Consider the following 25,580-nt stretch of genomic DNA (forward strand, 5'->3'; position numbering starts at 1 on the left):
ACTGGAGAATCTCATTGGATTACATCAACCCCTTATTAGGGGTAATCTGGGTATTGCAACAAATAGTTATGTGATGGATACAGTCCTGGGTATTTGTCCTGTGCTGTAAAATGTTCCACCTGAGACTTTTACCGGGGTATATGTCGATCAAATTGGCCCATAAGCCTCTTATCTCTGTAGCAGAAAATACCTGGCCAACACAAAGTGGTCCTGGGTCCTCTTCAGGAACAAATAATTGGTTCCATTTCCATCCACGTCTGATACGGCGATGAGGTACATGCTGTTCTTGTTGTGAGAGCTTTTTGATTTGCAGATGTTTTCTTGAATTAGTTTCTTTTGGGAAGCAATGCCTCAGCACAGAGAAAGCAATTAGAATAGGTAGCCAAGCGTAACAGTTCATTGTTCTGCTTTTATTCTGTTAATATCTGGTTCCGGCCAATATATTGAAATACAATTGCCACAGAGATATTACAATAATTCTCAAAGTCAAAGGGAAGGACTGATAATGTAGGTATGCTCCCAAATGCTGTCAGATGCTTTTTAATTCTTGCATCTCTTCTTACTCCTGAAGAATAAAAAAGTTTATTTTTTTTATAATTATTTTTCAGATTTATAGCCCCGGTGGTAAATGTGTTATGTTTCTTGGTAAACATGCAGACAGAAAATGCATCCTCTATTAAATGACAAGCATACTGGTATCAAGAAAAAAAAAAAAAAAAAGTTTTTACTATTGTATATATTATACTTCTGCAGTAACTTGCCATTATAAAATAGTACAGTGTTTATATAATTGCCTATGTTACAGTGAGAACAGTTATGCCTAACAAGAGGACTGGCAATCCACCTGTCTCTGCCAATCACACTCTATACAGTGAACACAATAACCAACTTCTATCATACACTCTTAGCTTTGTTTCAAATTGATTTGCCTGTAATCTGATACATTAATACTGTACACAGATTTTAAACAGTACATGTATTCTTTCATGTTCTTAATAACTGAATCAAACTGTAAAATTGGTACCACAAGAGTACCTTTGCGGCACAATTAGTTGACAGCAATACTTGCTGAGTGTGTGAAGTGCAGTACAGGTACAGTTTGCCACTGGTCTGTAAAATAAATGTAAATATATATTTTAATTTTTCACATGCACAAATGTAATTAGCATGCTACAGGTAATTAATAAAACAGTGTGCATATGATTTGGGCACTGAACAATCTCATGTATACACAAAGAAATTTGATAAGGTGTAGGCTACCTAAAATCGTAAGTTTATAAATAAATAGAACCACTTTCTTTGCTTGAAAACAAGGAATAAAAACGTGTTTTGTGTCACTATCTATTAATACAATCTACTTGCATGTCATCAGTGGCAGATGGAAAGTCACATTAGACTGTATACAACTGATGCTGCAACTCACAGAGGATTTACACGATAGAGAAATTGATCAGTTACTCTATTGTACAACTTGTAATTTATTAAACATATTGCTTGAAAGAAAAGCACATCCTTAAAAATAATAACCAACAGGTTTTTCTATTTCATTTTCAGAACTGTAATGCCATATATCACATGTATTCTTTTCAGTGATAAGCTAGAGTTGTTTTTTCCTTTCCATAGTGAAAAAAGAAAATCAAAGTAATCCTTCTGTTTGCCAGGGGAAGAAAATGTGAAACAATGATCAGAATTTATTAAAGCCTGAATTTTGTCTTGATACGATCTATTCATAGTTATGAAATGCCTAAAGGATGTAAGATGTGTTGGTGGTCCTGCAGAATGATTTTAAGAATGAATAGTTAATCTATTTTATCCTCTATTTCCTACCTCTTCTAGTAGGTTAATGATTGGCTTACAAAGGCCAAGTGCAATCCAGTGAAGGAAATAAATGCTACATACAGCTGTACTGCACTGTGTCCGTCAATTAATTTAAATGGTTCATCTGATTCCATGTCCCCAGCAATTACATATTTTATAAATCAGACAAGGGAAAATATGGGCTGAAAGGCCCCATTTTCAACTGTCAATTTAACTGATGGCACAAATTATCCTTTTGTGAGCAAAGCTTTTCACTGGATTCAAAACAAGAGTCTTCTTTGTTGTTAAAGTTAACACTGACCGTACATGTCAGGCCTTTTGACATGTTTTTTTTTTATTCTCTCGTTTTAATATTTTGATTCTTGTTTTCATGACATGACAGGGATCGTGTCTGTTTATTTTGACAAGTCCTTACAGACATTTCATCTAAGAATAGTTTTCTTTAAACTGCCATTGTGTGCATATCAGTGGAAGAAAGTACATCTGGATACATTTACTCCCAGATGCTAATCAAACTCTTGTTTTTATGATGTCATTTTAGGAAATGAAAATTATATTCTTGCATTTGTAATGAAAAAGTAATAAGGCACAGTGTTGTGAATTTAGACTGAAACAAAAGAGTTGTCTATTGCCAACGATATGCGATATTGTGAAAAACATCTGGACCCCTTTGGACCTTTATACTATTTATGAATATAATAGCTAGTTTACAAATGTTTAAAAATACACTTGTAGACAAACATTTTGTGTTTATATTACTTCCTGTAAAGAATGCATAACAGAATGAGAACATCTTTACTAGGTCAGAATAACACAGATATGATTGGGATAATGTTGACTCCAGATCAACTGTAGTAAGTCAACAGAACCACAATTTCAAGGAACATGCAATATTATCATTAATTTTACCCTGTAAAGTCATCCTGCTTGTAAATAACAAGAGAACACCACTATATCAAACATCTTTCCCATAGAGCATTCACCTTCTCCACCTACCTACAGTGCACAATTAACACATGTTGAAAGTATGATTGCTAATGAAATAATCTAATTAATACATAAAATTAGTGTTCTACTCAAAAAATAAATAAATAATAAAAACAAAAACAACAGGACAGTTAGTTATGTCAGCATATCATTAAGAAATTATATTGGTTTAAAAGCTTTTTAAAAAATTGTATTCTTTTTTCCTAGTCTCCTCAGGCTCTATTTAACCAGATAGACTGTATAACACTGTGGCAAAGTGGTGAATACGTGCAGGTGAGTGCAGTGCAGAGCGGATTAATCACACAGACTAATGATTTACAGGTGCAAGGGTGTTTATTAATGATTATAATGTCCAGAGCCTTATGGCAAAACCTGCAAACAATAACAATGATGGAAGTGGTACAGTGGCATGTATCATTCCTGTTTGTAATCCTACAGGTTTGACCCGCAACCAAAAAGTCCAGTCTTTCCTCATCCACACAAAACATAAACACAGACACTGTTCCTACAGTGCGTGAATTAAGTACTCGTGGTGTAAAGACAGTTCCAAAGTGAAAAGTGACTGTTGATGTCCGGGTTAATGCTGGCCTGTGGCTACAGCTCCGGATCGTGTGAGTATTCTTTAAAGACAAACAACACAAAACAAACAGTGTTACAAGACAGACGGTTTCTATTTCACAATTTACTGGCTCCTTCTAGATTTGTTTACTAACCATCTACAAAGGAACAGATCACTGATGCTACGCCCCCCTATTTATACCCTCGCCCATGACCCCTAGGTTAACGAGCGCATCGACTCCTCCAATCCTCAGATGCCACGCCATCTACTGTCTGGGCCAGTGAGCTTGGTGCCATAGCTCCACCCCTCCTAAATGGCAGACTTCTACCTACCCTACGGAATAAATTGTCTTGCCATTTGCTTAAGGTTACTCTGTTCCTTCTTTCTAGTGCCCTCACAGGTCGGGAAGGAGATCTAACACCGAGCATCATTCAATCTCTGTCATAAACACTGAAACTATATACATATGATGAGTCAAAGGGGTTTCGGTCTGCAATTCAGCCTCCCAACAGTAGAAGGCATCAAACCAACTCGGGATTTCCCTTACCAAGGTCTTGTGACCATGACAAAAGTCATCTTTTTGAGGGGCGGCACCTTGGTGAGGGGCGGAAGTACGAGTATGTAAATTCCAGCCACTGGAGTCAAGTGAAATTAAGGATACCTGTCAGTTTGGGATTGGTGATCCACTGACTACCGGGGCAGGGTTTGCATACTAAAGGGAACGTGCTACTGTGTTCGGGGTTGGTCCTAAGGAATAGAGGCGGGGAAAAAAAGGCTGGAGGGAAGTACTTGGGAGTTTGGACTGTGTCACGAACGGAGGCCTTACTAACTTGGTTCTTTTCTGTTTTTATTCCTTTTTGTTTTATTTCTGGATTTAAGCAGAACGCGAAGAGGACTAAGAGGCTTCCGTTCCTTTATTTTTGATTACTCCCGCACTCCCTCCCTCACATCCTTCTTTATTATTTTTCTTTTTTTTTTCGTGTAATATTAAATAAAATTTTAATTGTTACACGTAAATCACTGTCTGGAAAATCCATTTGTACTCACACGCCTCACACGTGGTGTCATTGTGGGAGATGGATCCAGCTCCAGTTTTGGCGATGTTTAGGGAGCAGGAAGAGAAGCGAGAGGAGAGGGAAGCACGGCGCCAGGAACAGCTCGCCCAGTTCTTTGGTCAGCTGGTAGAGAAAATCTCGACACCAGCGGCGGAAACAGCGGTTGCCCGGATGTTTTCTTCACAACCAAAGCTACAGAAGATGACTCCGGAAGATGATCCTGAGGCGTTCTTGGTCACCTTTGAGAGAGTGGCAGAAGCAGCAGGGTGGCCCAAGGAACACTGGGCCATGAAATTGGCACCCTGTTTGACAGGACAAGCGCAAGCAGCGTATAGAGCCTTGATGGCCTCGGAGGCCGCGGATTATATAAAAGTAAAAGAAGCCATTCTCTCACGCCTCGGGATCACGGAAGAAACATACCGGCGCCGTTTCCGGGAATACCAGCTGTCCAAGGGGGTGCGGCCCCGGGTTTCGGGACAGTATCTCCTGGATCAGTGCACCCGGTGGCTGCAACCGGAAGAACACACACCCCAAGAACTGGTGCAGAAGATCGCTATAGAGCAGTTCACCTCCATACTACCGCCAGGAAATCGGGAGTGGGTTAAAAGGAATCAACCTACCACTCTCGAGAAGGCCATCATCCTGGCGGAGGCTTATGAGGATGCGAATGAAGGCGCCGCCTCTGACCCCACTCCTGCGCCTAAACTAACCAGGACCAACCCATCAGTGAAGCCCAGAGGAGGTAACCAGACCTTCAGACCATGGAGGTCGAGGTTAGCCCCATCTTGGGCGAGAGAAAAACCCCCTAACCTGTCGGTCACTGACTCACAGGACAAGCAAACCCCGTTGGTGCCTTCTACCCCAGTTTGTTACCGATGCAATGAGCCCGGACATATAGCCAGGGATTGTCCGATGATGGAGGTAGACCTGGCAAGAAGATCCTGGTCGGCAGTAACAGGTAAGAACACTGGGGAATGTTGGGAGGGCCCTTATCAATTAAGAGTACAGGTCGGGGATAAGAGTACTAATGCATTTGCGGACTCTGGGTGTGCACAAACATTGATTCGACAAGCTCTTTTGGAGGGGGTAACCTGGGAGCCACAGGGTAAAGTGGCTATCTCATGTATCCATGGAGAAACTCGGGTTTATCCCACCACTAAAGTTAGACTTACTGTTGATGGTTACTCAGCTTACGTTAAAGTGGCTGTAGCGCAATGTTTACCATACCCTGTTCTCCTGGGAAGAGACTGGCCGTTTTTTGATCGTATTTTAGGTCGGGAAATGGTCTTAGTTTCTACCAGGGGACAATCTAAGCAACGGGAGAAAACAATTGGCGAGATTTTCCCGTTACAATCCGACCTGTTTAACCCTAAAATCCGCCCGAGAAAAACAAAGAGAGAGCGCAGGGTGGAAAAATATGAGGGAACTCTGAGACGACAAGGGGAGGGGTCTGACTCAAAGGTAAACCAATCTTGTAAACGGCAGGGTAAAGGAGTAGGTGTTCAGTGTGACCGGGGCTGCGAGGTTACTGATGTGGAAGGTCACATAATAAAAGACACTCCTCTCAGTGTACCTAATCATTGGGACCGAGATATTGACCTGGGCTATGAACAACAAAATGATCCCACATTACAGTATGCTTGGAAACAGGTTAGATATGTTGAGGGGAAGGATATGCAGGAAGGACAACCGGTGGTATTTCCGCATTTTTCTGTATCTGGGCACTTATTATATAGAATAACCCGGGCTCCCGGGACGGGACAGCTCGTAAAACAGTTATTGGTTCCTAGGCCTTTTCAGTCAGAAGTCATGAGATTGGCGCATGACATTCCATTTGCAGGTCATTTAGGAACTGAAAAGACTCAGGAACGAATTCTGGCCCGGTTTTTTTGGCCAGGGGTTTATGGTCTTGTGCGGAAGTATGTATCTGAGTGTCCGGAATGTCAATTAGCTGCCCCTAAGTTAGTTCGCCCCGCACCTCTGGTCTCACTGCCAATTATTGGAGTACCGTTTGAGAGGATTGGTGTAGATTTAGTAGGCCCTCTGGAGGGAGCAGAGTCAGGATATCGGTATATTTTGGTAGTAGTGGACTACGCAACACGATATCCAGAAGCTGTTCCCTTACGCTCTATGAGTGCAGAAGTAGTAGCAAATGAATTGGTTAAAATATTTTCTAGGGTGGGAATCCCGAAAGAAATTCTCACTGATCAGGGCACTAATTTTATGTCAGGCTGTATTCAGCAATTATACAAATTATTGAAAATCCGTTCAATTAGAACCTCAGTTTTTCATCCTCAAACGGATGGGCTTGTTGAACGATTTAATCAGACTTTAAAAAGTATGTTGCGCCGCTTTGTAGATCAGGAGAAACGTAATTGGGCTAAACTGCTTCCCTACTTGCTCTTTGCAGTTCGTGAGGTACCACAATCCTCAACGGGGTTCTCTCCGTTTGAGCTCTTGTACGGTCGGCAGCCGCGGGGTATCTTGGATCTCATAAGAGAAGGCTGGGAAGAACAGTCAAAAGACTCTAAAAATATAGTGAAATATGTATTACAGCTACGCGATCGCTTAGAATTAGTCGGTCGATTGGCACATGACAATCTCAAAGTGGCACAGCAGAAGCAGCAGCAAAGCTACAATAAAAATGCAAGAATTAGGAACTTTCGACCTGGAGACAAAGTGTTGTTGTTGCTTCCCTCATCAGAATCTAAGTTGTTTGCTAAATGGCAGGGTCCCTTTGAGGTCATTCGAGCAATTGGAAAAGTTAATTATGAGATCCGACAGCCTGGGCGTCGGAAGGAAAATCAAATTTATCATGTTAATCTCCTCAAACCGTGGAAAGAACGGGAGTCCATTTTATATCTCCCGAACAGGAGGGAGAGGACTACGGACCCTTAATTGAGCCAGTATCAGCAGCTGGGGTTCCGATGGGGGAAGAATTAACTCCTGATCAACGCAAAGAGGTAAGCAATTTAATCAAAATGTTTGGTGATGTGTTTTCTAACGTGCCCGGAAGAACGCATTTGATTGAACATGCTATTATCACTCCGCCAGGTCTGAGAGTTAGACAGAGACCGTATCACATTCCAGAAAGTCGGAGAGATTCTGTTCGGAGGGAGGTGGAGTGTGTGTTGAAACTTGGGATAATTGAACCTTCCCGAAGTGAGTGGTGTAGCCCAATTGTACCAATAGACAAACCAGATGGGTCACTACGGTTATGTATAGACTTTAGGAGGGTGAATCCTATCTCTAAGTTTGATGCATATCCCATGCCTCGGGTAGATGAACTCTTAGACAGGCTGGGGCGAGCTCGGTTTATTTCAACTTTGGATCTGACGAAAGGATACTGGCAAATTCCATTAGCAAAAGCCTCTCGTGAGAAAACGGCATTCTCAACCCCAGATGGTCTTTTTCAATTTTGTACTATGCCGTTCGGACTTCATGGAGCTCCCACAACTTTCCAGAGACTGATGGACAGGGTATTACAACCTCATCGAGAGTATGCAGCTGCATATATCGATGATGAAGTCATATATGTTCTTCCTGGAAAGAACATTTGAGTGGATTAAAAGCCGTCCTACAGTCTCTGAGGAAGGCGGGGCTCACAGCGAACATGGCAAAGTGCGCTATTGGAAAAGAAGAAACAAAATATTTAGGTTTCATAATGGGTAAGGGTAGAGTGAAACCGTTGGTTTCAAAAGTCCAGGCTTTGTTGGATTCACCGGTACCTACCACGAAAACCCAGGTGAGATCACTGTTGGGATTGGCTGGTTATTATCGCCTCTTTATTCCACACTTTTCCACTATAGCCGCCCCTCTCACTGATCTCACTAAAAAGAACGCTCCAAATAAAATTAAGTGGAGTGCAGAGTGTCAGACAGCCTTTGAATCTATTAAAACTAATTTGAGTCAGGCCCCAGCATTAGTAAGCCCGGATTTCAGCCGAGAGTTCATCCTTCAGACAGATGCATCGCAGACTGGTCTGGGGGCGGTTCTGTCCCAGGAAAAAAATGGTATAGAACACCCGATATTATATATTAGTCGGAAGTTACTGCCGAGAGAACAAAGGTACTCTGTGGTAGAGAAAGAATGCCTGGCAGTAAAATGGGCGGTGGAGTCCTTAAAATACTATCTTCTGGGACGACCCTTTGTACTCATCACAGATCACGCCCCTTTAAAGTGGTTAGACACAATGAAGGATTCAAACGCTAGGATTACACGGTGGTACCTGGCGCTCCAACCCTTCGCCTTTCAAATAAGGCATCGTGCAGGTAAGTTACATCAAAACGCTGATTTTTTTTCCCGGGAGGGAGGGGAAAAGGAGGGGTTAGAGGTTTCCGAGTGTTCCTTCGGCTCCACTCTGAGGGGTGGGATATGTGATGAGTCAAAGGGGTTTCGGTCTGCAATTCAGCCTCCCAACAGTAGAAGGCATCAAACCAACTCGGGACTTCCCTTACCAAGGTCTTGTGACCATGACAAAAGTCATCTTTTTGAGGGGCGGCACCTTGGTGAGGGGCGGAAGTACGAGTATGTAAATTCCAGCCACTGGAGTCAAGTGAAATTAAGGATACCTGTCAGTTTGGGATTGGTGATCCACTGACTACCGGGGCGGGGTTTGCATACTAAAGGGAACGTGCTACTGTGTTCGGGGTTGGTCCTAATGAATAGAGGCGGGGAAAAAAAGGCTGGAGGGAAGTACTTGGGAGTTTGGACTGTGTCACGAATGGCCTTACTAACTTGGTTCTTTTCTGTTTTTATTCCTTTTTGTTTTATTTCTGGATTTAAGCAGAACGCGAAGAGGACTAAGAGGCTTCCGTTCCTTTATTTTTGATTACTCCAGCACTCCCTCCCTCACATCCTTCTTTATTATTTTTCTTTTTTTTTTCGTGTAATATTAAATAAAATTTTAATTGTTACACGTAAATCACTGTCTGGAAAATCCATTTGTACTCACACGCCTCACAATACAATATTAAAGTTGTATTGTTTAGTTGCATACAGGAATGAAACCAGACCAAGGCTCACATTCTTCTGAAGACATGAGAAGTTCTGTTAAATAAACTATGAGAGGCATTTCCACTTTTGGGCACCCATTTGCAGATGACAGTTTGTGAGAGGGGAGGGATCTGAACTGGCCGTTGGGCTCATGCGTGAGTCGTGGGGAGTTCAGGTACTCCGTATGTTCCCACGCTCTCAGGCAATGCTTAGTTGACAGGAATCAGCTGTGAGAAATTTGACTGATGTTCTGTCATTGGCTGGGTGGTGGGACTATATGGGGTGTATGAAATAAAAAGACACTGTTTTGTATCCTCTCTGGCTCATGCAGGAAGTATAGTGGAGCGTGACTTCATGGCAGAATCCTATCCTGAAAAAGGGAAACTAGAAACTCTGGAGCAGCGAGTCGGAGAGACAACATGGCAGCTCCAGCGTGAGATCCACAGACCGATGGTGCAAGCAAGCCAGGCACTAGTGATTTTGCAGCTCGACTGTCTAAGATAGTTAGCGTAGTGGGACTGAGCTGTCAGCAGTACACAGGAGATGGTATAAAGCAGTGCCTGATTCTCGAGGCTTCCACCGCTAGAGAGAGCAACGAACCACAGTTAAAAAACCTGTACACTTTATTTTGTAGTTTTTCCTTAAAGTCTTTTGTTTTCCTTTTTCCTTTCACTTTCTCCTCATTCGTTTTTGTTGTCAAATCTGTGTGTGTGTGTGTGTGTGTGTGTGTGTGTGTTATCTGGAGACGGTGCCCAATACCATTGCTGGTAGAGTGCCCAAAACTATCATAGAAGCACCTGCCTACTGAGAGCAGGCTAATAAATCTGGGTGCCTGTGCTGGCATTTCTTCATTAAACCTTGTGTCTGCCTTTTGTTTTCCCACACCCCTTTTACACAGTTAGATATCTTTATATAACTATGTCAAAAGAGAAAACATGGAAATATCTGCTATGTCTGCTTTTTTCTCCATTAATACTATATTTTGGCGATAATGTGACTCAAGTCAACAAGGGGGGGGGGGGGGGGGGGGGGGGGTAAATTCCATTATCTAAATGACTAATTAAAACTCCATGGCAATAAGGCAGCTTGGCTACAAATGCTAATGGCACAAGTGCAACTGCAATTTTTTTTTTTGTTGTTCTTGTTTATCATTTTTTAAGTTTTTAATGAGGATTTGAAAAATGTAACACTTGTTGGTTTAAATTGCTTCCATCCCGGTTATTTCAATGTTGGAGGTAACAATAGTTTAATTTTCCACTTTGGCTTAGTCTGCAGTACAAATTTAATATATAAATCAGTCAAGAAAATAGGATGTTATATATTTTGTTTAAATATTAAATAAATATAGTAAATAAATAACAGAACATGTTTTTGAAGTTCCTATCGCATAGTTGTCAGCTCTCTGTGTGGCCGTCATATTTGTTTATAGCGTCGAGACAGAAAACAGTGACATTTTAATCACCAGCTTAGTGTTTGGAGCATCTTTCTTTTGTAGTATGATTAATTTAGTAATTAATTTTCTGTTAAGTCAAAGAATCGGTGTTCAGCCGTTTTCTCTTATTGTGAGGAGAGAAGATGAAAGGCGTTCCTTTGAAAAGGTGTGGGACTGACACTGATGTGAATCAAACCAATCAAATGACAGATGGAGACTATTGCCCGGTTGTGTAAGGATGTTAGGGTAATAGTTCAATCTATTTTTCCTCCTACAGTATTGCCAACCACACCTCTGCAGAAATGATTTGTAAGGCTCCCATTTTTAACTGTCTAACTGCGTATGCCTTAGCTGTAATATACATAGGCACTTAGAACTAGTGTTCATTTTATTTTGTACTGCACATCACAAACAACAATATACAAAACAAATAAAAACAAAGCATTAATATCTTACTGTTATCATATACAAATAGTGCACAATAACACAAAGCAAATTAAATATCTACTTGCTGAAACGGTTTTTATTTTAGCCAACAAGGTGTTCACATGTGGCAGCAATGCACTAGCAAAAGCCACAAGGCAGTGACGTCAGCTCCCTAGCAACAAGCCTCCTGTGTTGTTGTTGGGAATGGATTATTTCAATGCAGCGGGTTTGTGCATTTGAGAAAGGAGAGGAAGACTCATGAAATGAATTGAAGACTGAAGTTGATGAGAAGCAATTACCCTCTGCTGTATGAATTAAAACAGTGTGCTGCCTTTTATCCGAAAAATTAGTAAAAGCAGGTTGCGTAGAGAATTTATACTGGGCTCTGATGCACCTGACAAAATGAGGGAGTGGTTGTACAGTTTTTCGTTGTTAGCCTATTTATTTTTCTATGGGTCTCTCGCTATATCACGGCAAAGTGGCAAAGTGCCCGCCCCTGTGTGTATTTTGTGTTATATGTTGTGTGTTAATATTGGTGTACAGTCATTGGTACACGGGATATAAATGGGTCTGTGTAACACGAGTGTTTAAAATGTATATTTGTATTTAGGCACGAGGATTGCACAGCATTTCACGTGCAAGTAAAATGTAATAATATGTGAGCACAGGGAATTGCACTTTATTAATTCACGTGCAGTTGTACCTTGACTCCAATTGAATGATTGATTAGCAATCGAGTCTCGGTACAGCTGCATAAAAGCAGCATGTTTTCACTCACTTTGGGTTGTGTATTCGGTGAGTGGAGAATGGGATTTAAGATGGAGGTAATAATTAGAATAATAATAACAATAGTAGGGAAAATAGAAGCTCACCGCGTTTTGTCTGTATAGTCCGTTTTTTTTTGTCTGTTTATTTTGTCTACCAGTGCCGTGTCCTGTGTTTTTGTTTGTCTTACAACCTTTTATTTTCTGACTGTCTGTTCATTTATTAAATGCTGAGCGAGACCATTCGCTCAGCTCCACCAAACTCTCTGTCGTTTATTTCCTAGTTCCTGTTTCTGGTCTGACGTCCCCCACTCCAGCTGTCTTTGTGACATTGTGTATATATATATATATATATATATATATATATATATATATATATATATATATATATATATATATATATATATATATATACACAGTGGCTTGCAAAAGTATTCAGACCCCTGACCAATTCTCTCATATTACTGAATTACAAATGGTACATTGAAATTTCGTTCTGTTTGATGTTTCAAGATATTTCAGTTTTTTATTTTTCTTAAAAATATTTCCCAACATAAAACTAACGTCACCTTACAATAATTGATTCTGAGTTTCAGTGTTTAAAAATAAAATATCAAACAGAACGAAATTTCAATGTACCATTTGTAATTCGGTAATATGAGAGAATTGGTCAGGGGTCTGAATACTTTTGCAAGCCACTGCCATATATATATATATATATATATATATATATATTTATATTTTTTTAATATATTTTAGATCTTCGTAGATAATTGCTATTATGGTGAAATACCAAACCACTGGGATAATTGTAACCCTCCATAAAAACTTACAGGTATTTTTTAACACATACTTTAGAATACATCGTTTAATATCATATGGCATGTTTGTTTAACAGTCTGTCTTGTATACCATTAAATCTCGTTATTTATTCTACAGATTTTCCATATTTGAACTAAATTATATGGGAGTGTGACAGAAATACAATGATTCTGGGTTGTAAATCTCCCTCCCGACCTGTGAGGGTGCTAATCAGCGAGAACAGAGTTCCCTGGGAGGGCTGGCCTTCTTCCCTTGAACCTTGGTTCTTTCCCAGGGTTCAAGGGAAGTCGGCCAGACTGGAAGGAGGCGAGACACCATTGCAATAATGCATTGACCAGGAAGGGAAATGATGTGGCAGCTGCAGATTGGAGAGGCTGTTGCACTCGTTTACCAAGGGGTCATATGTGACAGCATAAAATGGGACGGAGAATCATAATCTGTTCCTTCGCATTGGTTTTGTGCAATAACTTGAGAAGGACTGTGAGAGACCCCGTAAACCATCAATACAGTATTATGAGTGTTTCTTGTTAGTTTGTCCGTGTGTAATCATCTTGTTTGTAACACTACACTAGACGGCTAATACGATTCCAGAGCTGTCGCCGAGGGCCAGCGCTAAGCCGGAACAGCATTGCACTACTGTCACAAAAGTAAAGAGTATCACCCACATCGAGCACTACTGCACGCACCCAGGACTGGTGACCATGTATGCATTACTGTGGGATAGATATGTGCTGTTTATTATTTATTGTTTGGGTCTGCAAGCTGGTTATTGTTTACCCTGTGCAGTGCACATAGCTGTGTATTGTCTGGGGGGGGGGTATTGTTACAGACCTGGATACAAAATAAGAAGGTTTGGTCCAAATATCCGATACAAACAAAGTTTGTTTCATTGACACGTAATGCATTATCCTGGACGTTCACCTGTTTCCACTCAGCCACTTTGCCACAGGGAGCTATGGGTTACTCGGGTTCGTACGGTACAGTGTAGTATTACACTAAGCACATAAATGAACACCTTACTAAGACCTCAATCATTGAGCATGTCTGACCTTATTAAGAATTCCAGGGTGGGCTCTTTACTGAAGCTGTGTTTTTCCTGTAGTTTCCAGCTGAACCTTGGTTAAGCACTGTGCACAAAGATAATCAATAGAGGTGCATCAGCAGCTAATTCTCTATGAAGGTTAGAACATTGGAAGAAAATGTGTATAGTCTTTGGTAGTACTTGGCGTTGGAATGTTATTGTTGTTTGTATCTCTTTTTATCTAGCACTATCACCTTGAAACTAAATAATCAAATGGAATATCAAAGTAGTCTGGGTTCAATAAAAAAAGATATACTTTGTATTTACCTTTACTTAAAAATAAAATGTACTTATTTTTTGTTCTTACTTTTAAGTCTTTGAATGCCTTATAAGTAGAACTATTTAATTCTGAGATACCTAATGCAGGATCATTTATAGCTATCCTTTCTTTATAGCAGGTAGAATATTAATGCAATACCAACTCCTGAATGTCTTGGATGGCAATATTGATTAGGTACTGACTTTGAAAAGGCCCAAATATGTTCACACACATAAAAAGTGCATACATTTGTTTTACTCAAAATAAACCTTAAATAATAACCAGAAAAATACTCAATATAAATAAAATAAAATAAAAAGAATCTTACTAGGCAACAATGAATCATAGCTAATTAACAATGCATGAAAATGATGGAATGATTGGTTTCCAATAAGAATAAACTCCTTACCTTAACCTGATTTAGTGTGCACCCTAAGACCCAAAACAGGTTCTCTTTGGTACCAGGAATAAAACAAAAAGGTTCATAAGATCCTGGAGCTAAGAAATGGGCGATACAATGTTATTTCTGAAAGCTGACGATATGGTATGCCTCCACACCGCTGAATATCTCTTTTCCTGGATCTCTGAGTAAGAAAGAAAAAACACAGGGACTTTTGTCCCAAATTACATTAGGCTCTCGCTTGGCTATTCTGGGCCTTCATTATGATGCAGACAGCCTGGGCATGGAAGTACAAATAGATGTTTTGTTCCACATGAGAACAATACTGTACTTATTGAAAACAAGCTGGGGTGGCAAGGAGGCAATCCATCTTATGAAAAACAAATTGCAAGTGAAAGGGGCATGCTGTCCATTTTGAGATTAGTTAGGACGGACAAATTATTAATTTAGGACCATCTCTAAGTTACATGAAAGACACGAGTTTCCTATGCTCTACAACAAAAGATTTATTAATGCATTTCTGTTTAAAGAGGCAGTGGCTATATACACTGACAATAAACTGATATGTAAACGTTTTGTGTGCTTGTTAAATACATAACTACACTGATTTAAAATGAATTATCTTAATATTTATTATACTAATTTAGTATCTTCTGAGTTGGGACATGCACAGTGTCATTGGAGCAGGGGTTACTAGCGGGTAATTATATTCTCTAAGATGATTTGTGATGTACTAAAATTAACTAAGTAATTAGCTAAGATCTATTTGTTATGGTTGGGGTAGCACCACAACATTTTTTTTTTTTTTTTTTTTTTTTTTTTTTAATAATTGCATTTTATTTAACACAAACATATGTCATATTTGTCATATTTTCCCTTTGATTATTTCTGGGGAATGCAGAATCGAATATTTATTAAAACATACTAGACTGTGCAAATATCAGCGCTTTCATATTTATGACCTGTTATAAGACTGATAAAAAGAGGCAGAAGATAATGTAAGCAAAGATGGATACAATTCAGTAATAACTTATACATATTAAATAACTTAATGGAATGAATCAAATACTGGTAACTTGTCTATATATATATATATATATATATATATATATATATATATATATATATATATATAGTAAGATAGCAGGGAGGGGGTTAAAATTCCTCCCTGCTAAAAACATGTGAGAATGCACATGTGGGTGAATGGGCTAATGGTTCTAATTGGTATTATTGTTTAATGATTTAGTTAATCCCCTGCACCTGGTGGTAATTGCAAATTAGAGCCAGGTGCAGGGTATATAAAGAATGCAGCCAGTCTGTTCAGAGCTGCTGAGTGAAGAGCCTGCCTGCCTGCCTGCCTGCCTGCCTGCCTGCCTGCCTGCCTGCCTGCCTGCCTGCCTGAGATCAGTTGCGTCGGAGTAAGGTATTGTGTCAAACTGTGTGGTTTTCTGATTTGGTGTTTAACAGGTAAACAGCTTAGCCGTCCTGTGTGTTAGTCAGGGATCTGTCGGTGTATAGTCAGAGCTCCAAAATTGAGTTAGGTTTTCTGTTTCTTTCTGTTTTGTTTGTTTTGATGTGTGTTTATCAAAAGTGCGCGTCAGCGCTTAAATTCCATTTCTGTGTCCTGGGTCTGCTTTTAAAGGGGCAACCAATATATATATATATATATATATATATATATATATATATATATATATATATATATATATATATATATATATATATATATATATATATATATATATTGTTAAAGTCTTATATGTTTTTTTTTATTTAAAAGACTTAAATGTTAATCATATAGATCAGAGGTTTTCAACAGGGTGTACGTATACCCCTGGGGGTACTTAGAGTGAAAGAAAATAATGATCTTGGATTTTTTTTTTTTTTTTTTTAATGGTATTATATGTTTTCTCTAAACCACTGTGCATAACTATTTCATTTGTTAAGCAGCTCAAAATGAACCACAGATGAAAAAAACAAACAAAAAAACTGAATCTGTCACGTCCACACTTTCCACCTGTAAGCACGTGTCATTTCAATTGAGTGGATTTCCACTCTGATTATCAATGGGTGAAGCAGGCAACTGGCAAATGTGCCTATGGAGAGCGCTCTGTGGTGCTCATGAACTCTTCTGTTTCAACTTGTATCAGTCAAACACAATGTTTGTGCAGTTTAGATGTATAAATGCTCTGGTAAACATAAATAATAATCACAATAATCATACTTTAACAGTTTTTGTTTTATTAGGTATTAGTTGAATTTGTTTTCAGTGTTTGAAATGGATATATTTCTTGCTTGAAGAAAACAAGTGCAAAGCAACAAAGTTACACAGACTCCCTTTAGATAATTTGTATGCTGCTTTTAATAAAAAAAATAATAAAAAAAAAACATTAAAAAAAGTTTATCTATGTTTGTTAGTTATTAGTTTTATCTTGCGGTTCATGCTTTTGATATTGCAAACATTGTAAAATGGCACAATTATGCTGAGATGGGAAGCTCATTGTAACATGATAAACATTGTGTCGACTATTTTGTATTATTTATAAATTATTTCGCCTAATAGAAAGCAAAGTGTTTCCAAAGATATTCCTAAATCTGTGTCTTAATTTTGTATATCCAAAGACATGTAATTCAGTTTTAAGAAGCTGGTTTATTATTCTTTCTAAACCAGCAGTTTGTCAGTCCCAACCTGTTGTGAAAAATTATATTTTAAATAAATGGGGGGGGGGGAACTGAATGTGTTAATCAGATTATTCTGTGTTGCATCTGTGGTTTGAGCAAAAATTGTAAAGGGTACTTGAGCTGAAACCTTCCAACAGAAGGAGCACAGTTTCAAAAAAAGGTTGACAACCCCGGATATAGATTGTTTTATAACTTTAACAGAAATTAACCAACAATAGATCATTTAATTTCCAGATGGTTTAGTAGTCATCTCCCTTTTCTCAATGTCGAGTCTGGCCACTTTATTACTGTAGATCCTGTCTACCAGTTTGGATTTTCCATTACATGGAATTAGAGATGTAAATTGGGTTACAGTTCAGTTAGAAGATGCAGTCTGATTGTCGTTCCAAATTATACATTGCTCCAAAAAATTAAAAGGAGCAAACATTAAATATCACAAAAATAACACCACGAACATAGTCAAATTTGTCAAGGCACTTTCCAGGTAGACCTTTTACATGTTCTTCATCTTACATGTTCTAAATTATGATATCTGTTGAGATACATTTTTAACTGGCCCTTTAAAAGCAAGGAGGTCAACTACACAATGCAATGGCAGATATTTACACAATATGGCATTGCACAAGTCAAGCTCTCCGTGCTGCTGAATCAGTAAAGACTTATCTTCCTCAAGGTCATAGTATGGAATCCAGCTGTTGTAAAGTACTGTAGCAATCTTGAACAGACGCCATCGACCGGGTGTGTAAAGAAACCCAGAGCACGTAGCTCAGGGAAATTCAGCTGTTTATTAGACAGCAACCACCAGCCTTACAATCTGACTAGAGACTCTGGGAGGCCCTGCCACTTTTGAGTAATGTTGATAACTGGTTACAGCAACATAAAGACAAGATTGACGGCTTCCGACAACAGCAGGTTGAGGGAGCTTAGATACCTGCACAGGCTCACACACTCAGTCATGGTGACACCCCCCGCCCCCCCACCACCACCACCGCAGACTACTGACACAATATGCAGTGTACAAGTGTTTTATTTATTTAAAATCCAAAACAGCAATAGTGCAACGGGCCCTTTAAATGCAAACAAAAAAAAAAAAACACGGTGTACAAAATTCAAACAAAAGAACTAGCTTTCTCTGAACTCTACCTGAGCTCTACCTACCTTGGGTGACTTTGCTCAATAGAACTACAATAAATTCTGCTCTCAGATTAACATTTCCTTCCATTAAAAAAAAAAAAAAATAAAAAAATCATATCCTTTTGTTACCTGTACATTCAAGAACTAAGGGCACATATTTGATTAATACACAATGATATTTATACAGACCCAGCCATCTATTCCCATTATTTGATATGCACACACATATTTCTTTGGCCCCTGTTCATCATGAGCTTCATTCACTTCAAGGCTCCTATCAATATCGGTCCAGTTGCAGCAAGCTAAGTGAATGAGCTTTGCCAGGACTTTGTGTGTGACTCTTAAAATCTACCTGCATTTGGTGCCCTATTTCAGCTTTGTTTGCTCCAGTATATTGAGAGAGGACCATTTACAACCATGATTATGGAGCTACTTAATTGTTATACAGTACTTCCATCCTGTATTACACAGATTATCTTCTGACTACAAGCACACAGACAGTGTTCTTAATGTCCCCCTGTAGTAATAGCCTCTGAGCTCTGATTTGATATCATGTCTGCTATTAAATCACAGGTAGAGCACTCAGACACTTCCAGGCAGCATTAACAAAGGGGTTACTGAAGGTCTGCAGCAGATTTACTTCTATAGTCATTCCAGTCCTGTCACGCACCTAAAAAAGTCGATGTCAGCAAATGCAAATAAAGTGTTTCACCTGACAAAAGGGGAGTACCCATACGCAGATAAAGTGTTTCTGCTCAACATTTGATTAAAATAAATCCTATCATGCAGTGAGATGCTCAACCAATTTTGTTGATAAATCTTCTTTTGTCAGAGATATCTCTTAATGTGTAATCCAACATCCTTGTTTTAAGGTTTACAATGAAAGTAGTGGCGGAATATGTATTAAGGTACATTGAGGTAAAGCAGCAATCCTGCATCCTGATTGGCTGAGCCACTCGCCAACATTCCATCAGGTTTCAAAATAAGTCTTATTTTATCAAAACAAGTTTACAGTGACAGCTTTAATATGTATTTAAAAGTAGAGTTTTATAGCATTCATTGCCAAAAAAAAAAAAAAAAAAAAAACACTAACACAAAACACATCAATAAAAACTGATGTAGGTATCATGTTCTCATGTTCTTGTTAAAAATCCTTTAAAAAGTCTATCATCAAACATTTTAGAAAGTAAACACATATAAATCTCCTGACACTTGAGGGTTCACATAAAGCCATATGTTATAAAGCAATGTCATCTTCTTTGAAAAGAATACCTTCTTTTCCTCCTTTACTGTCCCTAAAGGAGACGGCTCTCTGCATGTATCAAATTTAATAAGGCTGAACAATGTCAAAAAGACAGCTAAATGGGTCCATCAGTTGGTAATCAAACAACCACATGCAGATGACTGTTTATCTGCATCAACAGAAATTATGATCAAACTGACTTGCTGGTTTGGTGCAGATGTGTGCGTAATTGTATTGAACTGTGAGAGACACAGACCTTCTCGGTTCTGGTATGATTGCTGCATTAAGTGGGATATGTATGAAGTGGATTTACATACAGTAAGCAAAATCCTTGAATGCTTTATTTTAAATATATCAAGTCAATTCAAGGAATATGATTGTAATATTAAAATGTGCCCTATGTATCGTGGCACCTATTGGATCCAATGCATAAAGTAATGTGTTCATTATAATAATCTGCCAATATGTACATGTCCTGATTTTGAAAATTAAAGTAAAACTATTGAATTCATAGATGAGTTGAATGTTAATCAGATAGAATTAGAACTCTTGCCCCAGACTGCCTCCTGCTGCCTGACTAATGCATCTGTATGTTCCTTCAAATTCTCAAGGTTTACTCAAACCAATGATACACAATTATCTGTTTTTAATCTATATTTGAAACTCAGAATAAAACTTCCAAAATCACTGTACCTGCAAACTCTACTATAATTATTACTTAATTTATGCAACCTTTTGCAGAATGTTACCCAGTTAGTCATCTTCTGTCATTTAAGTACTAATGAACTGTGAACTAAGCTTTCAATACAGCAAATGAAAAAAACAGAACTTGCACAAATTGATTTTAAATTGAATTCGCAGGCGATGCTGTGACGTTCCAGAGGGCATTTACTGTGTATTAATGCCCGCTATAGCTGGAAGCTGATTAGCTGATGATACTGAATCATTTTCTAATACATCCTTTTAGACCTGATTCTCTTGAGGATTCCTCCCCTCCATTCTTGAAGTCATTGATCTTTTGTTGTAGGGTCTTGGTCTCTACATCCCTAGATGAGGGTGAGTGCTTTGTATCATGTAGAGAAGGTGTTCGTAACATGTGGAATTACATAAAGTTGTATAGAATACTCTCCTGGCCACCTGTCACTTACATTATTGTTGCTAATACAGTATTCAGTAAAACTAAGTATACGTTATATGAGTAGACAATCATTTATACAAACATGTCTTTCTAGTCAGAAGAAGTTGAAATACAGTAGACACTTCTCTATTAGAAGTTTTTTACTCTAACAATCATGAACATGGTGATCTAGGGCTACTTTTAATATAGCATAGTCTCATATAGATGTTGCAGATTGCATTTGTCTACAATATTTCACATCTCGTGCACTTATGAGTATAAGAAGTCACAAGAAGACTAGGGTGTTCCTTGTGAAAGTAACATAGTCAACCTTGCTTACCATACAGATTTATTAGGCTTGGTTCAGCACCAGCTGACCACAACAGTAAACCCTTGGTGAATAGGCCAATCTGCAGTCTCAGAAGTGACAAACATTATGTTTTAATTATTACAAAAGGGCGCTTACAATATAATTTGACTAAATTGAGATCAAATAGTGCAACAAGTCTGTATATTAACACATTGGCAATATACATTAACAATAAAACAAAATATAAAAAGCTGATAGGATTTATTTTTTTAACATGGAACCCCTGAAAAAGAAACTGTGGAAAATGACTGCAGCTTTAGTATGAACTTTAGTGATATATTAATCTACCTTGAAAAGTTCAAAACAAAAGAAATGCTTTCAGATTTCACAGATCTGTCTGTTGCTGGGACTAACAGACACAGCACATATATATTTCATTAATTACATTCTAAATCACACCTCTTCCTGGAAAAAAAAAAAATAAAAAACATGTGCTATGTGACAAAACACCCTCCCCCTCAACAGACATACAAACAAGCCAGTAGCAATTTGTTGGTTCAAGCAATAAACCCTGAATACTATAAGAAATGACATTCTGCTTATGAAAGCCCTGAATCTGAAGGCAATAGAGTATGTTCAATACAGAACAAAAAGAAAAACTTCAAACAGGGGGATAGGGTTTTATGACATTAAAGGTTCCATCATTCAGTGCTCGGCAAACAGTAGCAGATGTCACTGGTATAAAGCTACTGTTTCCCCTCAGCCTGTGAATGTTTTCAAAGCATGCCTCCAAAAAGCCAAGACGTTTTTCTGCTTCAACCAATCTGTTTGTGAATGCTTGGCTGGCCCTGTAGAATAAAAGGGCTGAACCTTCACATTCAATAGAAGGTTACAATAATGATCTGTTTGTGGGGGTCAGACTTAATGTACACCAACGCATCTGGTGGTGATTGCCAGAGCAAATTGAAAGAATTCAAGCAAGAGAAGAGAAAAACTCATTTTCATGCAAATCATTAACAGGGTTCTCTAGGGTTACAGCGTAAAAATAGATTTGCTACAGTATTTTACAAGAAAAAACTTCAACAAAAGTAAAAGACAGATAAAGATCCTCCTTACAAGAAGGATACACAGTGATTATGTTACAAATGATCAAAGTTTGTATTGTTTTATTCACTGGTGGTTTTATTGTATACTGTTTTAGTTGCACGATTTGTTGCATTTTGTACACTGTTTGTTTTATTTATTTTTATACCCAAGGGAGACCCCAATAAGGGGTTAAATGTATGTGTTTTATGTACCCAAAGGGTGCCAGTCATCAGCACCCCTTGATTAGTTCCCCTATATAACTGGAACCAAAAGAACAGGAAGGAAAAAAACATGGGTGAACACACTGGAACTGGACCATGGCCGTTTTGGACAAGGAAGGAAGTGAAGCAGCACGGGAGACTAAACAACAAATATATTGAAGAGAAACAGAAGGAAACAAACCGGCACAACTAATTACAGTGAAGACTCTACGTCACAGAAAAGAAAGTTAAGTACTCTTTGCATTACAACGGACTGTCAGTAGAACTTGTGGTGTTTATGTAATCATCCCGTTTGATGGATGCCAGTGTTCTAGTTATTGTGTTAGCTGCTGCACAACTCCAGTACATAGGGACTGTGAATAGAATAAGTATACTGTTGGACTGGAAGATATCTTTATTGTATTATGAGTGCGACACATTGCAGTTTTGTTTGTCTCCAGGACTTGCCTTCTCTCTCCCTCCGTTCCAGAAGAAGGTTTGCAGAGAGGACGGACTGCTGTATTGTCTGCAGACACCCCGATAAGTGAGGCTCTCACCTATTAGTGTTAAGTATCAGTGGCCGTGTCAGAAGACTAATGTGATCGTAGGGAGGGGCCGAATGCAGGGTGTGTGAATTAGCCCCGCTCAGAGAGTGAGACGTGGGGGGGGGGGAGCAAGTGTTAAGGATGGATAGTTTTCGTTGTTTCTCCAGGATCGAAGCCATGGAGGGAAATAGGAAGCACCCCCTGGAGGTGGGCATGGGATTTAGATGCAAAATAAAGACAAGGACAGTGGGGCGAATCTCTCCTCCCGCTGTACCACTGGTAGTGGAAATGCTCCCAATGGTGCGGCTGTCAGCAGATGTGCTGACCACTCCCAGACTGACTCCTTCGGCCGGGGCAAGTCCAGCAGCAGAAAAGCTACTGGGGTTGGTGGTCTCCAGACCTCCCCCAAGATCTCCGGCAATGAAACTGCTGTGGGGGAAGGTAGGCTCCTGACCTCTCCCTCCTTTATTGCTGGCAGCTCCCTCTGGGGGGACTCCAGCCCCAAGAACTCCTGCAGCGAAACTGTTGCGGGGAAAGGTGGTCTCCTGACCTCTCCCCCCTTTTTCATATCCGGCAGCTCCCTCTGGTTTAGATCCAGCCACACTGACCCCTGCGGCCAAGCAGAGCTGACTGTGACCCCTGGTGAAGCAGTTCCAGCAACCAAAGGCGATGCAGAGCGGCTGGCAACCCCACGCAATGTAAAACGGCTGGCAACCCCAGGAAATGTGGAACGGCAGGCATCCTTGGGTGAAGCGAGGCAGGCATCCTTGGGCAAAGCGAGACAGGGAGTCAGGATAAGCTGGGGTGCGAGTATTGGCCCTCTTCTCGGCCTCTGCGGCCAGGTGGTTCTTCCCCGTGCTTCCCTCAGCAGCCTATACAAGGGCTGCTGAGGACTGCCAGCATCTATTCCTGGTCCTTCTGGTGAAGGGAGAGGCAGCTCCTGCTCCTCTTCCCCTGATGGTGATGGAGGCAGAGGCAGCTCCAGCTCCTCTCCTCATGATAGTGGGGGAAGTGATACCAGCAGGCATTCATCCTCTGCCAGTGGGGGAAACGATACCAGCAGGTATTCATCCTCTGCTGGTGGAAAGGGACCCAGCAGGCATTCACCCTCTGCTGGTGGACGGGGACCCAGCAGGCATTCACCCTCTGCTGGTTCAGGTGGCGGAGGCAGAGGCAGCTCCTGGTGCTCTGCTTCTGGCAATGGAGGTGGCGAAGGCAATATACAACACAAAATATACACAGGGGCGGGCACTTTGCCACTGACATTTTGAAATCCTCAGGTGGGATTGAACTATACTTACCTGAATACTTACTGTAGGAATATTACATTATAGCATTCACTGTGTAACAATTTTTTTTTGTTTTGTTCCTGGGTAGTAAGTGTTATTTCCTAATTGCTTATGCCTCAAAAGTATAGAAAATGGCTATTATTCCCCACAAACTTTGCTTTTGTGACCAGGACAGTGATATTTCAAAACCGACAAATGTGTGTCTTTTCGTTCACATAAAGTCAGAAAAAAACAACATATGAATCCAAATTAACATGTATTTATACTAGAGTAATACAAAAATGACTACAAAAGATTTAGAAGTGAGTAGTTTTTCGAGATGTACGATTATACTGTAAATACAGTATAATCGTAAATCTAGAAAAACTACTCATTTCTAAATCTTTTGTAGTCATCAATTTGTTTATGTCCTTGACTGGTGAAGTGCTGTACTATTGGTTCACTAATTTTCTTATTTCTAGTTAATGAAAGGTGGTTCTGAATTATTTTATATAATGTTGTTCCAGTCTTCCAACATATTTTATTTCATCACATTTTCCACATGCTATTCCATAAACAACATTGCTATTCTTATGTTTAATTATATTTTTACTTTTTTCCATGTATTTACACACTTTACATGTACTATTGCAAGTATTTGTAGAACCTGTTCTGTCAATTATTCTTTTATGTTTACTGTGAACTAAAATATTACCTAAATTAGATTATCTTTTGAATGCTACAAGAATTTACTTAAGAAAATACTTAAGAATTTTTTTTTTTTCAATTTTTCAGAATTATGTAGAAAGTGTTTCCAAACTATCGTAGAAATATTAGGCAAAAGTTTAGAGTAAGTCCTTACTAATGGGACTCCTTTTTATCTCTATTTTTATAATCTAGCAGATCATCTCTTTTAGTTTATCCACTTTTCTTAACTCCATTTCTATAATTCTTGCTTTGTATCCTCTTTTTTTAAGATTTGTTTTTAATACATGTCTTTGTTTTACATAATCACTTTCTTTTGAGCACATTCTTTGTATTCTTATTCCTAGATGCTTTGGGATTTCCCTTTTTGTATGTATTGTATGTGCAGAGGAGATGTTTAAATACTGGTGCATGTCAATTGAACCTTCTTCAAGTTTTACCATAGTATGTAAAAATTCTATTTATTTTCTTGTCCACATTGGTTTGTATATTTGAAATTACTTTATTTATTCTCACCACCACTCCTCCAGTCTCTGCATATCATATTGTTTACATGAGATCAAGTTTTCAGAAAACGAATGTATTTGGAAAACTGAACCAGAAACTTGGTTTTCTGAAAACTACACTAGGTAGTGTTTTCCAAAAACGTACTTATGGAATTTTCCATATATATTTTCAGAAAGCTGTGTTTA

At 39.1% G+C, this 25,580-nt stretch overlaps 1 protein-coding gene across 3 annotated transcripts in view; it reads right to left on the reverse strand.

The window, feature by feature from the left end:
- LOC121314181 (cadherin-7-like) overlaps positions 1-14,838 on the reverse strand; it is a 40,090-nt gene extending 25,252 nt beyond the window's left edge. Inside the window, exons 1-3 of one of the 3 annotated variants that reach the window (XM_041247192.1) lie at positions 14,608-14,837; positions 13,908-13,985; positions 191-565 (exon numbers count right to left, since the gene is read on the reverse strand). In XM_041247192.1, the coding sequence (XP_041103126.1) occupies positions 191-400 (210 nt within the window). In that variant the 5' untranslated portion in view covers positions 401-565; positions 13,908-13,985; positions 14,608-14,837. Of the gene's footprint in view, positions 1-190; positions 566-13,907; positions 13,986-14,607 lie in introns of all 3 variants that reach the window. The other 2 variants (XM_041247189.1, XM_041247191.1) reach the window with 2 other exon arrangements.
- Between the last annotated feature and the right edge of the window lie 10,742 nt (positions 14,839-25,580).

The sequence above is a fragment of the Polyodon spathula genome, chromosome 4 (genome assembly GCF_017654505.1).
Source record: "Polyodon spathula isolate WHYD16114869_AA chromosome 4, ASM1765450v1, whole genome shotgun sequence".
In the NCBI taxonomy this organism is placed as follows: Eukaryota; Metazoa; Chordata; class Actinopteri; order Acipenseriformes; family Polyodontidae; genus Polyodon; species Polyodon spathula.